Below are 16798 nucleotides of genomic sequence, written 5' to 3' on the forward strand. Positions count from 1 at the left end.
GAGATGGATCAGAAACTGGCTCAGTAAGTTTGCATATTCTCCCCGTCTGCATGGATTTCCTCCGAGTGCACAAGTTTCCTCCCACAGTCCAAAGATGTGCAGGTTAGGTAGACTGGCCAGGCTAAATTACCAGGGATGTGCAGGCTAGGTGTGTTAGCCAAGGGGGATGCAGGGTTACAGGGATAGAGGAGGGGACAGGTTTGGGTGGGATGCTCTTTGGAGGGTTGGTGTGGACTGAAGGGCTAAATGGCCTGTTTTCATACTGTAAGGATTCTATGATTCTGAAAGGACACAAAGAGTAGTGGTAGAAGGCTGTTTGAGTCACTGGAGGCTGGTCTCCAGTGGTTTACCACAAGGATCAATAGTGGGACCCTATATACATAAATGATGTAGAGAAAAACGTGGTGGGGGGTGGGTGTTATGGGAATGTTAAGTAAATTTGCAGACGACACCAAGATTTGTAGGATGGTTAAAAGTGAAGAAGATGGTTGTAGGTTACAGGAAGATATAGACGGGTTGGTCAGATGGGTAGAACAGTGGCAGATGGTATTTAACCATGATAAGTGTGAGGTGATGCAATTTTGGAAGAAACAACAAGATGATGGAGTATTTAATGAATGGGAGGACACAAGGTAGCTTCGAGGAACAGAGGGTTCTTGGGGTAATTATTCACAGATCCCTGAATTTGGTGGAGCGTGTGAACACAATAGTTAAGAAGGCAGAGATAACAAGGTGTGGAGCTGGATGAACACAGCAGGCCAGGCAGCATCAGAGGAGCAGGAAAGCTGACATTTCGGGTCTTGGCCCTTCTTCAGAAAAAAAGGGTCTGGACAGGAAACATCAGCTTTCCTGCTCCTCTGATGCTGCCTGGCCTGCTGTGTTCATCCAGCTCCACACCTTGTTATCTCAGATTCCAGCATCAGCAGTTCCTACTATCTCTGAGTTAAGAAGGCATACAGGACACTTGGTTTCATCAATTGTGGCATAGAATATAAGAGCAAGGAGGGAATGTTGGAGTTGTACAGAGCATTGGTCAGGCCACAGCTGGAGTACTGCGTGCAGTTCTGGTCACCTCATTACAGAAAGGATGTGATAACACTAGAGGGGGTACAGGGGACGTTCACCAGGATGTTGCCTTGGATGGAGAAATTGAGCTACATGGCGAGACTAGATAGGTACGGATTGTTTTCTTTGGAGCAGAGAAGGCTGAGGTGTATAAGATTATGGGGGGTATGGAGAGGGTGAATAGAGAGCAGCTGTTCCCAATGGTTGGGGGGTCAATCACGAGGGGGCATAGTTTTAGGGTAAGGGGTCAGAGATTCAGAGGGGATTTGAGAAAATCATCTTTTTCACTCAGTCATTGGTGGGAATCTGGAATGCACTGCCTGGGAAGGTAGTGGGGGCCAAAAACATTACAACCTTTAAAAAAATATTTGGTTGAGCACTTGAAGTATCAGAACATTCAAAGATATGGAACAAGTGCAGGAAATTAGGATTAGCGCACCTTTAGTGGTAGCTAAATCAATGCAGACTCAATGGGCCGAACGGCCTGTTCTACACTTTATGATGATGAGTATGATAAGGAGGAGTTTCAGGAGGAAGGTGGGCTTGAAGGGAGGGGAGCAAAACACACTGAGATTCAGGGAGGTGTGGGCAGCAGAGACTTGGGGAATGCTGGGGTGGGTGGGGGTGTGGGCAGAGGCTGGAGCTGGCTGAGGGGTGGACGATAGAGTCTGTGGCTGGGGGATAGCAGGGGCTGAAGGAACCAGGTTACCTTGATCCTGTAAGGCATTCCTCCATTTTAGGCGTCCTGGAAATCTGGGTTCACAATATAACAGGTGTCTGCATCTACTGAAGTTGAGGGAGAGGCAGAATATTTAATAGTTTCATTGATTTCGAAAAAAATTTCAAAAAACATGAGACTCATATTGAGATCACAAATAAAAGCTGTCGAATACAAGAAATAGCACTTTTTAATTTATCACCACACTACCCCACAAACAGGAACACTTTTTGGAGCAACTGGATCTGAAGCACCTACACTCACACCGATTAAGAAATTAAGAAGTTATAAACTTACTAAAATCGCAACAAACAAACTTTCTGCTTAGGCACTTATACAATAGAATTATAGCATCAGGACCAATAACAGAAAGCATGGTTTACATTCTAGAACTCATTCATAAAATATGGACCAATTGATGCTTAGAAGCATCTTCCAGATGTTAATAGATATTTAGTTATCATTACAAATGAGTAATCTCGTCAATATATTCACATGATTTCATAAAGATCTATTCTTTTGTTCTATTTCTACTAATTATCACCCACTGTAACAATATCATATCATTGTATAATGTCATTGATGAACTTCACAGACAGTGTTGTTACTAACTACATTTAGATTCATTGCTTTTGCTTTCAAATAAAGCCAGAAAAGAAACTGCATAATTTTGCTTTTGTCATTCAGATTATATAATGTCTTGTGTGTGCTAGAACAACTGAAAGACTCTGGTGTCTTAAAAAGTTATGGCATTGGTCACTGCAATGAATATCATGTTCACACCATTCCACATTTTATTTCCTATGTTACAATAGTGACTATACTTCAAAGCACACTGTTAACTGGAAAGCTCTTTGGGACATCCAAAGATTGTGCACTCTAAAGGTGCAAGTCTTTAATTTTGTTTATAAAAGTAGAAATGTATACAATTAAAACACATATGACTTGAACGGTTCCAATACCAACAAGATCATAATTGATACTACACCTTTATACAGGAAGATCACAAATACATAGCTGGAACCAAAATCTTTTTGTTCCAAGTACATGCAGAGCAGGTTAATCCTTAAACAATAGGGGACTCAGGATTATCATTTCCGAGAGATACTATGATATATAAATTGAACCTCAAAGGAAATGAAACTATATTTATTGCATTGCAGACCTCAGTCTGCAATTACTATATCCGTCCCTCTGCTGATTCATGTTCCATCGATTTGCCTACTTAGACTGTCCAGGTTGTGGTGGTGTACTTTTCCTGGGTGCAATTTTCCAGTTCTTATTGTTAAAACTCAGTTCTATACAGTCACTGTTTTACTTTGTGCCAACAGCTTTGGTTATCCATAGGGTCTTAGCAGAATTAAAACAATGTGAAGGCAACCTTGGCAGTCTAAATGAGGGAATAGAACATGCTCTGTTAAGAGAAACAAAAGTGAAAATTCATCATTGATAAAAGAAGAAATTTAAGAATGTGACAAACAAAACACCACCACCACGCTGAGTGTTTCTTTAATAGTATTTGCTAAGTTAGCAGAATCACTGCTTTCCTGACACTAACATTCAAACAACTCAAGTACTTGAGTATCCCATAGTCCGTTGGTCTTAAGTTGAACTGCCATCATCCTGCTTTACTTTCCTCTGCTACACTCTCCCAGGGACAGATGACCTCATTCGCAGAGTCCTTGTAGGTATGATGACAATCTTCATCTTCGTCTTCAGAATCTATGGGGTAAATTCTGCAATTGGCTGGGATATCTACCTTGATTTGGAAAAAGCTGAGGAAACAGAATAAAATACGACAAACCATTTAAAACTTTTTTTTAAAGATCATGGTTGTTCTAGACATTTTTGTTATTTAACTTTAGGCCTTCAATTTTATTATTTGATCTCTTCGGCAAGTGCTAATTCATGCTGATAAACTGTTAAATGAGCACTGATGCCCTCCAATCACTGAACCAAGTCCATTCTTCATAGTTCAGTCAGATCATGGCAATGTATGTTGGTACAGTGCCAGCCTTGGGGATCACTGTTCAGACCATTTCTGTCCAACTCTATTCCTTTGCTCTCACTCTGAGGGAGGATTGCACTGCAAATCAAGTCTCATGACTTCATAATTTGTACCATAAGTGTAAACATTTTATTTAATCACCAAAATGGTGACTGAAATAACTGCACAGAGGCCAGTATCCCTTTATTTACTTGTGCACAGTTCAGTGGCTGTGACCAGCCAGCTCAGAGTCAGTCCCCTGAACTGAGGAGATTCTAATCTCCTGGTTATATTGGTCGGCCAGGGCTTCCTGATTGGCCCAGACTAACAGCCCCAATCAAGGATATCGTAGTCAACAAGATCCAGCTGGTTCCAATCACTACAGTTATAGAGACATAGAGTTGTACAACATCGAAACAGACCCTCCGGTCCAACTCATTCAGGCCGACCAGATATCCTAAATTAATCTAGTTCCATTTGCCAGCATTCGGCCCATATCCCTCTAAACACTTCCTATTCACATACCCATCCAGATGCCTTCTAAATGTTGTAATTGTACCAGCTTCCACCACTTCCTCTGGTAGCTCATTCCATATATGCACCGCCCTCTGCATGAAAAAGTTGCTCCTTAGGTCCCTTCTAAATCTTTCCCCTCTCACCTTAAACCTATGCCCTCTAGTCTTGGACTCCCCTACTCAGGGGAAAAGACCTTGGCTATTCACTCTATCTATGCCCCTCGTGATTTTATAAACTACTATAAGGTCACCTCCCTCAGCCTCTGACCTTCCAGGGAAAATAGCCCTAGCCTATTCAGCCTCTCCCTATAGCTCAAACCCTCTAACTCCAGCAACATCCTTGTAAATCTTTTCTGAGCGCTTTCAAGTTTCACAACATCCTTCTTATAAGAGGGAGATGAAAATTGCATGCAGTATTCCAATAGTGGTCTAACCAATGTCCTGTACCGCCGCAACATGAGCTCCCAAATCCTATACTCAATGCACTGACCAATAAAGGCAAGCGTACCAAACACCTTCTTCACTATTTTATCTAACTGCGACTCCACTTTCAAGGAACTATGACCCTGCATTCCTAGGTCTCTTTGCTCAGCAACACTTCCCAGGACCTTACCATTTAGTGTATTAGTCCTGCCCTGATTTGTCTTTCGAAAATGCAACACCTCTCATTTATCTAAATTAAACTCCATCTGCCGCTCCTCGACCTATTGGCCCATCTGATCAAGATCCTGTTGTACTCTGAGGTAACCCTCTTTGCTGTCCACTACACCTCCAATTTTAGTGTCATCTGCAAACTTACTAACCATACCTCCTATGTTCACATCCTAATCATTTATATAAATGACGAAAAGCAGTGGACACAGCACCAATCCTTGTGGCACATCGCTGGTCACAGGCCTCCAGTCTGAAAAGCAACCCTACACCACCACCCTCTGTCTTCTACCTTCGAGCCAGTTCTGTATCCAAATGCCTAATTCTCCCTGTATTCCATGTGATCTAACCTTGCTAACCAGTCTATCATGAAGAACCTTGTCAAATGCCTTACTGAAGTCTATATAGATCACATCCACCGTTTTGCCCACATCAATCCACTTCATCACTTCTGCAAAAAATTCAATCAAGTTTGTGAGACACGATTTCCCACGCGCAAAGCCATGTTGACTGCCCCTCATCCATCCTTGCCTTTCCAAATACATGTAAATCCTGTCCCTCAGGGCTGCCTCCAACAAACTGCCCACCACCGATGTCAGGCTCACTGGCCTATAGTTCCCTGGCTTTTCCTTACCACCTTTCTTAAATAATGGCACCACATTAGCCAACCTCCAGTGGTCCAACACCTCGTGTGTGGTTAACGATGATACAAATATCTCAGCAAGGGGCATGGCAATCACTTCCCTAGCTTTCCACAGAGTTCTAGGGTACACCTGATCCGATCCAGGGGATTTATCCACCTTTATGTGTTTTAAGATGTCCAGCACCTCCTTGTCTGTAATATGGACATTTTCCAAGATGTCGCTATTTTTTTCCTCATACTCTCTGTCCTCCATATCTTTCTCCACAGTAAACACGGATGCAAAATAATCATTTAGTATCTCCCCCATCTCCTGCAGGTCCACACATAGGTGGCCTTGCTGATCTTTAAGGGGCCCTATTCTCTCCCTAGTTACCCTTTTGTCCTTAATGTATTTGTAGAATCCCTTTGGATTCTCCTTAACCCTATTTGTCAAAGCTATCTCATGTCCCCTTTTTGCCCTCCTGAATTCCCTCTTAAGTATACTTCTACTGCCTTTATACTCTTCTAGGGAATCACTCGATTTCTGCTATCTATATCTGAGATATGTTTACTCCTTATTCTTGACCAAACCTCAACTTCTCTAGCCTTCTTCAGCATTTCCTACACCTACCAGCCTTGGCCTTCACCCTATCAGGAACATACTGTCTCTGAACTCTCATTATCTCATTTTTGAAGGCTTCCCATTTTCCAGCCATCCCTTCACTTGCGAACATCTGCCCCCAATCAACTTTTGAATGTTCTTGCCTAATACCGTCAATATTGGCCTTCCTCCAATTTAAAACATTAACTTTTATAAATCCAGTCTGTCCTTTTCCATCACTACTTTAAAACTAATAGAATAATGGTCACTGGCCCCAAAGTGCTCCCCCTACTAACACCTCAGTCACCTGCCCTGCCTTATTTCCCAAGGGAAAGTCATGTTTTACACCTTCTCTAGTAGGTACATCCACATACTGAATCAGAAAATGTTCTTGTCCACACTAAATAAATTCCTCTCCACCCAAGCCCTTAACACTATGGCAGTCCCAATCTATGTTTGGAAAGTTAAAATCCCCTACCATAACAACCCCATTATTCTTACAGACAACTGCGATTTCCTTGCAAATTTATTTCTCAATTTCCCGCTGACTATTGGGGATCTACAGTACAATCCCAATAAGGTGATCATCACTTTCTTATTTCTCAGTTCCACCCAAATAGATTCCCTGGACATAATCCCAGGAATATCCTCCCTAAATTCAGACGTAATGTTATCCCTAAACAAAAACACCACTCCCCATCCTCTCTTGCCCCTGTTCAATCCTTCCTATGGAATCCATACCCTGGAACATTAAGCTGCCAGTCCTGTCCATCCCTGAGCCACATCTCTGTAATCGCTGTGATATCCTAGTCCCATGCTCCTAACCATGCCCTGAGTTCAACTGCATTACCTGTCAGGCCTCTTGCATTGAAATAAATGCAGTTTAATTTATCAGTCCTACCATGTTCTCTGCTTTGTTCCTGCCTGCTCTGACTGTTTGACTTGCTCCTTTTCCTGACTGCACCAGTCTCAGACTGATCTCTTTCCTCACTGCCTCCCTGGTTCCAACCCCTTGCCCTTATTAGTTTAAATCTTCCCAAGCAAATCTAGCAAATCTTCCGCCAGTATGTTAGTCCCCTTTCCAATTCAGGTGCAATCCGTTCTTCTTATACAGGTCACATCTATCCCAGAAGAGATTTCAATGATCCAAAAATGTGAATCCTTCTCCCCTGCACCAGCTCCTCAGCCACATGTTCATCTGCTCTATCGTCCTATTCCTACTCTCGCTAACTCATGGCACTGGGAATAATTCAGATATTACTCCACTTGAGAACCTCCTTTTTACATTCCTGCCTAACTTCCTATATTCTCTTCTCAGCATTTTATCCTTTTCTCTTCCTATGTCATTAGTTCCAATGTGTACAACGACCGCCTGCTGGTCCCATTCCCCTTTGAGAATATTCTGCACCCTCTCCGAGATATCCTCAATCCTAGCTCCAGGGAGGCAACACGCCATTCTGATATCTCACTGTCAGCCGCAGAAACGTCCATCCGTGCCTCTGACTGGAGAATCCTCTGTCACAATCGATCGCTTGGAACCTGATGTACCCCTCGTTACATTAGAGCCAGTCTCGGTATCAGAAACCCGGCTGTTGGTGCTACATAGAAAGTTGATCACCCCTACATTTTCCAAAACTACATACTTGTTTGAGATGGGGATAGCAACAGGAGACTCCTGCACTATCTGCCTCTCCCTCCTACCATTCCTGGAAGTCACCCATCTATCTGACTGTATCTGTGGTTTATCTTCCTTCCTGCAACTACCATCCATCACACCCCTCAGCTCCTGTAAATTCCTCATTGCCTCTAACTGCTGCTCCAATTAATCCATGTGATCCAATAGGATTCGCAACCAAACACACTTCCTGCAGACATAATCATCAGTAACAGGGAAACTCTCCCTAATCTTCCACATCCAACAGGAAGAATACTAAAGGCCATCTTTGCACCTTAACAATCTACAGACCCAGAAAAAACTTACTGCTCTAAAAACCACTGCTCCAGGCTAACTTAGTACCTATGACTTCATATTTTTAAAGCTTAATCAAGAGACAGATCTCAGTAAAAACATATAATCAAAAAGAACCCCGCTCTACTCACAATTGTAGATTGACAAAAAAGAACAGTAAGGTTATACTTAAAACTAGCTACTTAGCTGTTCCCCTGCTGTGAGCTCCCCCATATAGGTTTCTCCAAGGTCAGCAGTGAATTTCGCTGTTTGTTAATTCTTAGGCAAAATCCGATGTCCAAAGGTGCTTGAAACTAAACAGCAGAGGCAGTTAGCTGTGCAGGTTATTGCTGAGTCAGACAGCCGTGTGGGTTTATTTCTCTGTTTGAATCACTTCCCAAGTGGTCACTGCCTTTGTTCTCTTCCTCCTTTTAGAAGAGCCGTTGTTTTGATCTTTTCTTCCCCCAAAGTTCCAAAACAATGCAACAACTTATAAAACAGTTATTACTGCTCCTAAAATTCAAGGAAATCAGCTTCAACACTGAAAAAAATCTCAAAAAAGGAACAGCTCTTACAATCACAATTTTTTCTCATCCTCCATCTTGGATTACCCAGAATTATGATTGTTATATAGAACAAAAGAGATTTTCTCCAGGTTTATTTAATAAGCTCAGAAATAAATTCATTTAATAAACTCATTTATTAAAAAGAAGTATTCTTTAACCAATTTGTTAGCACTTAGCTACTATTCAGAATTAAACTTAATCCTAAATATATACATTCACATATGATAAGAAAATAATGCAGCTCTGTAGAGATTTTATGGGTTTTAACGAAAGGGCTAATGTCTTCCCATTTACAATCACATGTCAAAGAATTAAAAAAAGAAAGACTTCTCATGACCCAGTCAACTTCCTCTTATCTTAGTCGCAATGCTGACTTGCAGGATTTAAATGTTGTTCAAATCAGGCTTCAGCTCAGGTGGAGTTAGTTATAAATCCAGATATTTGACTTTACCAGATGCTTACAATATTTTAAACAAAAGAGATCTTTGGAACTGTTGCTGCTTTTGATTTTCTGCTATTTTCCAGAAGCATTAGAAACCAACATCTCCAGCCTGGAGTCTTTCTTCAACTGTTCCAACACAATTCACTGGAAAACACAGAAACTGTAGTCCAGAAGCTGTTGCTAGGTAAGCTTCTGCACAGGGCTCCTTCCATCAGTCTGTTTAGCATTTAAATTAATAAAACCTGTCTTACCTCTCATAAAAGCTCTGCTTCTCCAAAGTCACTTGATGTTTTGTAAACAGAAAATGAACTAAGTTCTCGTTGACCTTTATGACATTTCAGTTTCAACAAATCACATGATAAAACATCTTCAACCAGATATATCAAAACAGTTCCATATTCAGTTCCTCATTGTCTGTAAATATATATGTATTTCTAACACTTTCCTAGTCCAGAAATACCAATGATATTTGTAATATCTCCATCACCAAATCCTTTTGCACATGCTAATTTATTATCATACATTCCATTCGCACACACTAGCCTATTACCATTGGGTGGACTAGAGATTAAGGTTAATGGGACAAATATGAAGAAGTAATGTTGAATTATAGATCAGCCTTGATTTAATTGATTAGGAATAACAGATTCAATAATCTAGATAACACAGTGTGGAGCTGGATGAACACAGCAGGCCAGGCAGCTTCAGAGGAGCAGGAAAGCTGATGATTCGGGTCAGGAGCCTTCTTCAGAAAGTATTTGACTGGCTTACTATTACTCCTAAAACTCTGCAAAGTGTTGTCATTAAACTGAGATTTAAAAACAATGGTTGAAAAAGTGAAATCACTTACTTGGACACTCTTCTTGTCTTTTGCTGCAGCTGCTTCTCTGCGTCATTCAGAGGCTGGATCTTTCGGTTGTTTAATGAAATGCACTTGGGAGACAGCGTTGCAAAGACTGGCGAATTCGAACATCCCCGTTTCAAAAACTTGCTGAAGGATAGAGTCACTTTGGCTTTCTGAGAACGTATGGTTTCCATGGACGCTGGTGGCTGGTAGCAGGTGCTCGATTCAGACTCAACAGACAACTCAGTATTTTCAGCAACTGGGGAAAATTGATTAGAGATTGAGTGATTGTGCTGCCATTTTCTTTCCATTGCTGGAGTACTGTCTAGTGCGACACTGATCGGCGAGGGGCAGAAGGCACTATTTGTGACTGGAATGTATTTGGGGGTGCAGAAGGGCAGATCAGCGTTGGCAGGATTGGATAAGGATGGATTTGGGGAACAAGGTGAGATACATAGGCCTGTGTACACCGTCAGGTGGGGAACAGGTGCAGTAAACCTACATATCTATGAAAAGATAAGAAAAAAGTATTTAGAACACAAGAACATAATAAAAGAAGCAGCAATAGTCTATTCGGCCCCTCCAACCTGCGCAGCCATTCAGTAAGGTCAGGGAAATATATACTGATCTCAGACTTGAATTTACTCAACAACTGAGCATCTCCGGTGCTGGTGGTAATTATTTTCTGGTTACCATCAGCTCAACCCTTTCAACGCAAAAAAAGGGACTCTGACAGACACAAGGATTATGTTGAAACTATTAAGGAGAATTTAGAGAATACTGCATTTGATCACACAATTGATGCTTTTTTTCTGTGTATCATGTAAGTTAAACAAGAGAAGCCAAATTTTATTAGGAATTATGACATTGCAGACATAGATTTCCCTTCATTTGTTGGGGGAGTTGTCGGTGCTTGAGCTCTAAATGTTTTTAGAAGTTGATCACAGGGAGGTGTTGCTCCTGGTGTACTCTGTAGTGCTTTTCAATTCCTGTTGTCATGAGGGGCATAGATGGGATGAATGTATGTAGTCTTTTTTCCCAGGGATGGGAAATTGTGACCATGCTTTGTGTAGGAATCATTGGGCGGCACAGTGGCTCAGTGGTTAGCACTGCTGCCTCACAGTGCCAGGAACCTGGGTTCAATACAGGGGAGATGTCAGAGGTAGGTTCGTTGCACAGAGAGTGGCGGGTGTGTGGAAGGCGCTGCCAGCACTGATAGTGGAGTCAGATACATTAGGGACATTTAAGCAACTCTTAGATAGGCACATGGATGATAGTAAAATGTAGGGTATGCAGGATATTTGATCTTAAAGTAGGATAATAGGCCGGCACAACATCATGGGCCGAAGGGCCTGTACTGTGCTGTTACTGTTCTATGTTCTACGTTCAATTCTCAGCCTCGGGTGACTGCCTGTGTGGAGTTTGCACGTTCTTCCTCCATCTGTGTGGGTTTCCTCCGGGTGCTTTGGTTTCCTCCCACACTCTAAAGCTGTGCAGGTTAAGGTGGATTGGCCATACTAAATTACCCAGAGTATGCAGGCTAGGTGCATTAGCCATGGGAAATGCAGGGTTACAGGGAAAAGGTAGGGGGATGTGTCTGGGTGAGATGCTGTTCAGAGGATCATTGTGGACTTATTGGACAAATGACCTGTTTCCGCGCTGTAGGGATTCTATAGAAATGTGTTGGGTTGCTAAATCTACATCCATGTTGTTATTTTGCTTTGCTATATCCTTCTGATCTCTAAATTCTGTAAAAGATGCTGTAGCAGCTGCTTGCACAGCACAGAAGAACAGTTATAGAGCGGGAGGACATTTGTCCATCAAAATTAGGAGGTATAATTGATTGTGAGGAAGGTTATCAAAAATTACAGAGGGATCTTCAAGAGATGGGGAAGTGGGCTGAGGACTGGCAAATGTACTTCAATTCAGATAAGTGTGAGGTGTTGCATTTTGGAAAGTCAAACCAAGATAGGACTTAGACAATAAATGGTAAGGTCCTGAGGAGCGTTGTGGTACCGAGGGACCTAGAAGTACAAGTACATAGTTCGTTGAAAACAGCATCACAGGTAGACAGGATGGCGAAGAAGGCATTTAGCATGCTGGCCTTCATCGGTTGAGGCATTGAGTATAGGAGTTGGGACGTTATGTTACAGTTGTATAAGTCATTGGTGAGGCCGCACTTGGAGGATTGTGTAGTTTTGGTCACCCTGTTATAGGAAAGACATAGTTAAACTGGTCAGTGTGCAAAGAAGATTTATGAGGATGTTGCCAGGACTAGTAGGCCTGAGTTATAGGGAGAGGTTCACCAGGACAGGACTTTATTCCTTGGAAGGTAGGAGAATGAGGGGTGACCTTTATTGAGGTGTATAAAATCATGAGGGGTATAGATAGGATGAATGCATATAGTCTTTTTCTGAGGGATGGGGAATTGAAAACTGGAGGGCATAGGTTTAAAGTGAGAGGGGGAAGATTTAAGAAGGACCTGAGGGGTAACTTCTTCACGCAGAGAGTGGTGCATATATGGAATGGGCTGTCAGAGAAAGTGGTTGAGGCAGTTTCAATAGCAACATCTAAAAAACATTTGGATAGGTACATGGATGGGAAGGGTTTAGCGGGTTATGGACCACATGCGGGCAATTAGAACTAGCTGAGTGGGCACCATGGTCAGCATGGACCAGTTTGGGCCTAAGGGCCTGTTTCTATGCTGTATTACTCTATGACTCTTTTGTGTATGCCATTTCTCTATAAGAGCAACTCACTTAGTCCCTCTTCCTCATCTTTTTCCCATTACCCTGCAAACAATTTCCCTGCAAACAGCTATCGAATCCTGTATGAACTGATTCACTTCATATGCTTCCTTTGTGGGCATTCTGAGTAATATCAATTTTTTCCTCTATAAATGGAAGATCTAGCTATGATAAGATCAGAAACAGAGAGTACTTTTTATGAACACTAAATGCTTCAAAAATTCAGTGCAAATATGACCCAGCGTGAGCTCAAGAGAGATGATTGACAAGCAGTAGCTGTGTACTTTATTGTATAAAAGGCACTAACTGCTGACAGACAATTGTGTGTCTCATCAGGAGATGTACCTGGTCAGAAATCCAATGAAAGTTGGAAATGGGGAGAAATATATAATGAGCTGCTGCTTCACTGTCACTCATTCCTCACTATCATATAAAATCTGATTCCCAAAGGGAAATGAGCTCTATTGACATATAGTTCCAATGCCAGACTAAGTGAAAAGGAGGGAAACAAAATGGATTTGAATGTTGGTTTCTAACATTCAAAATAATTACAGCATCCTTCTGGACTATTTATATAATATATAACCCTTTGTAGTGTTAATCTACCAAAACTGATCAGTAAATAGTTATTAGTAAGTGATCCAAAGCTTGTAAATCAGAGAGAACTCAAACATCATAACCTACCCAGAGTATATGAAAGGATTATGAACCCCTAGACAGAATTGTTACTACGCACCCAGTGTCGATGTGTGTTGTCAATAATTAGCTACTAATTTGCTATTATTTGAAATCACACCAGAGCAAAGCAGTGGTCAGGTTCATGAAGAATAGTTGGAGTGGGGAGGGTGGGGGTCATTGGGGTGAAGGACTTGGAGGAAGTTCTGAAGAGGATTAAGGAGATTGAGTGGCAGATGGGGAAGCTGAGGAGGAGTGGGGAAGTTGAAGACTGCTAGGGGTTCAGGAGGAGTGAGGAGCATTGGGAGTTGAGGAGAAATGGGGAAGTTGAGGAGCTTTGGGGGAGCAGCGGAGAAGTTAGAATGATGAGGAGGAGTGGGGTACTTGGGGAATTTTGGAGTGAGTTGAGGAGCATGCAGATGTTGAGGAGGAGTGGGAGGTTGAGGAGGAGTGGGAGGTTGAGGAACATGGGGAATTTGTGGAAATTGAGGAGCATTGGGGAGTTGAGGATTGGGAGGTTGAGGAGGACTGGGGAAGTTGAGGACCTTTGGGGGGTTGAGGAGGAGTTGGAGGTTGAGGAGAGGAGTGGGAGGTTGAGGAACATGTGGAAGTTGAGGAGCATAGGGATATAGAGGAGGAGTGGGAGGTTGAGGGGGGTGGGGATGTTGAAGATGAATGGAAGGTTGAGGAGCATTGGGGAGTTGAGGAAGAGTTGGAGGTTGAGGAGGAGTGGGAGGTTGAAACGTGGTGAGGACAAGGAGGAGTTGAGACATTGAAGAATGGGGAGGTCAAGGAACTGTAGGGGTTTTAGTTTTGTGATGAAAAATTGTAAGGCTTTATTCGCAGCAACATAAAAACCAAAACTAGCTGCAAGAGTGGGCCATTTGGCCCATCAAGCCTGTTCTACCATTCAATATTTTTAGGACTGAGCTGCGGAGAAATTTATTCACCCAGAATATGGTGGACAGAGTTGAATGATCTTATTGAATGCAAAGTAGGTTTGAAAGGCCCAAATGGCCTACTCCTGCTTCTATTTTCTGTCTTTTTCTGTCAAATGATCATGGCTAATCCTCCATCTCAATGCCATATTCCTGCTTTCTCCCCAAACCCCTTAAAATTTAAAAAATTGATCTTTCTCTTGAAGGTATTTAGTAACTTGGCCTCCACAGTCTGCTGTGACAGAGAATTCCACAGGCTCACCAGCCTGTGAGTAAAGAAATTTCTTCTCACCTCAGTCCCAAACAGTTTATGTTGTATCCTGAGAATGTGTTGTCTGGTTCTAGACTCGCAACTAGTGAAAATATCCACCCTGCATCTGGTCTGTCCAGCCCTTTTAGAATTGTATACGTTATGGTCAGATCCCCTCTCATCCTTCCAAACTTTAGTGAATACAGGCAGAGTCGAACCAATCTCTCCTCATAGAGCAGTCGAGCCATCTCCAGTATCAGTCTAGTGAACCTTCACCGTACTCCCTGCGTGGAAAGTATATCCTTCCTTATATACGAAGACCAAAGCTATGTGCAATACTCCAAGTGTGGTCTCACCAAAGCCCTGTATATTGCAGTAAGACATCCCTACTTCTGAACTCAAATATTCTTGCAATGAAGGCCAATATACCATTTGTCTTCCTAATTGCTTGCTGTACATGCCTGTCAATGTTCATTGACTTGTTACAAGGACACCCAGATCCCTTCGTACATTTACATTTCCCAATTTAAATAATACTCCACTTTTCTATTTTTCTACACCGAAGAGTATAACTTCACATTTAGTCACATTGTACTGTATCTGCCATGTGTGTGCTCACTCAGTCAACTTCTTTACATCACCTTGAAGTCTCCTTGCATCCTCGTCACAATTCATAGTCCCACCCTATTTGTGTTGTCAGTAAACTTGGAAATGTTGCATTTGATTCCCTTATCCCGGCCACTTTATATATCATATCATGAATAACTGAGGCCCAAGCACTGATCCTTGTTGTACTCCTGCTATTCTCAGTCTCTGCTTCCCATCTATCAACTCATGCCAATATATTGCCCCTATCCCATATACTTTTGTTTTGCCCATTAACCTCCTATCTGGAACCTTACCAAGGCCTTCTGAAAATCCAAATGCATCCACTTATCCATTCTACTAGTTACATCCTCAAAAAAACTCCAGTAAATTTGTTAAGCATAATTTGCCTTTCATAAACCCATGCTGGCTTTATCCAATCCATTAAATGATTTCTAAGTGATCAATTATCACATCTATTACAATAGACTGTAGCATTTTCCCCACTCCTGATGTTAGGCTAACTAGAGTGTAATTCCTTTTCTTTCTCACTCCATTGTTAAATAGTGGAGTTACATTTGCCATCCTCCAATTTGTAGGAGTTTCTCCAGAGTCTATAGAATTTTGAAAGATGACCACCAGTGCATCCACCGTTTCTAGGCTAGTTCCTTTAGCATTCTGGGATGTAGATGACCAGGCAGTGGTGGTTTGTCAGCCTTAAACACCATCAATTTACTTCCTTCTTCCCTTTCGCTAAGCCCTTGGTTCCTTAACATTTATGTGAGGTTATTTGTACCATCTTTTGTGAAGGCAGAAACAAAGTATGTATTCAATCTGTCCTTTCTTTGTTCCCCATTATAATTTCCCTGGCTTCTGATGATCAGTGACCTATATTTGTCTTTACTGATATTTTTCTTTTCACATATTTATATAAGCTTTTATTATCAGTTTTAATGTTCCCTGCAACATTATTCTTGTACTCTATTATGCCCTTCCTGAATGAACATTTTGTCCTCCTTTGCTGAATTCTACAATTTTCCCAATCCTCAGGCTTGCTGCTTTTTCTGGGAATTTTATATGCCTTCTCTTTGGATCCAATACTATCTCCAATTTCTTTTGTAAACTAATGTTGTGTGTCTTGTCCCATTTAATTTTTGCATCAAACAGGAATGAATAATTTTGTAATTCATGCACATGTTCTTTTAAATGTTAACCATTGCCTATCCAGTGTCAACCATTTTAGTACATTTCTCTATTCTTTCCAAATTTGTCATACCCTAGTAGTTCTCTTTATTTAGATTCAGGACTTTAGTTTTGGATTCAACTACTACACTCTCCATCTTAATGAAGAATTCTTTAATAGTATGCTCACTCTTCCCTAAGGCACCCCACACAGCAAGATTGTTAATTAATCTTGTCTTATTGCATTGTACTTAGACTAGAATAGCCTGTTCTCTGGTTAGTTCCTTCTCCTGTGGAAACCCTTCTCCACAGTATCATTGCTAATTTGGTTTATCCAATCTTTATGTAAGTTAAAATCACCCATGATTACAGTTGTACCCTTATTGTATGCATCTTTGATTTCTTGTTTAATGCCTTACCTTACATCTCCACTATTATTTGGGAGTCGAAAGACAACCCTCA

At 41.6% G+C, this 16798-nt stretch overlaps 1 protein-coding gene across 1 annotated transcript in view; it reads right to left on the minus strand.

Annotated features, from left to right (window-relative positions):
- Positions 1-1953: 1953 nt before the first annotated feature.
- The window catches only part of rgs9b (regulator of G protein signaling 9b), an 88114-nt gene continuing 73269 nt past the window's right edge, over positions 1954-16798 (minus strand). The window contains exons 17-18 of the mRNA XM_048611087.1: positions 9966-10465; positions 1954-3558 (exon numbers count right to left, since the gene is read on the minus strand). Of these exons, the coding sequence (XP_048467044.1) occupies positions 3402-3558; positions 9966-10465 (657 nt within the window). The 3' untranslated portion in view covers positions 1954-3401. The remainder of the gene's footprint in view (positions 3559-9965; positions 10466-16798) is intronic.

Source organism: Rhincodon typus, chromosome 23 (genome assembly GCF_021869965.1).
Source record: "Rhincodon typus isolate 14 chromosome 23, sRhiTyp1.1, whole genome shotgun sequence".
Lineage (NCBI taxonomy): Eukaryota > Metazoa > Chordata > Chondrichthyes > Orectolobiformes > Rhincodontidae > Rhincodon > Rhincodon typus.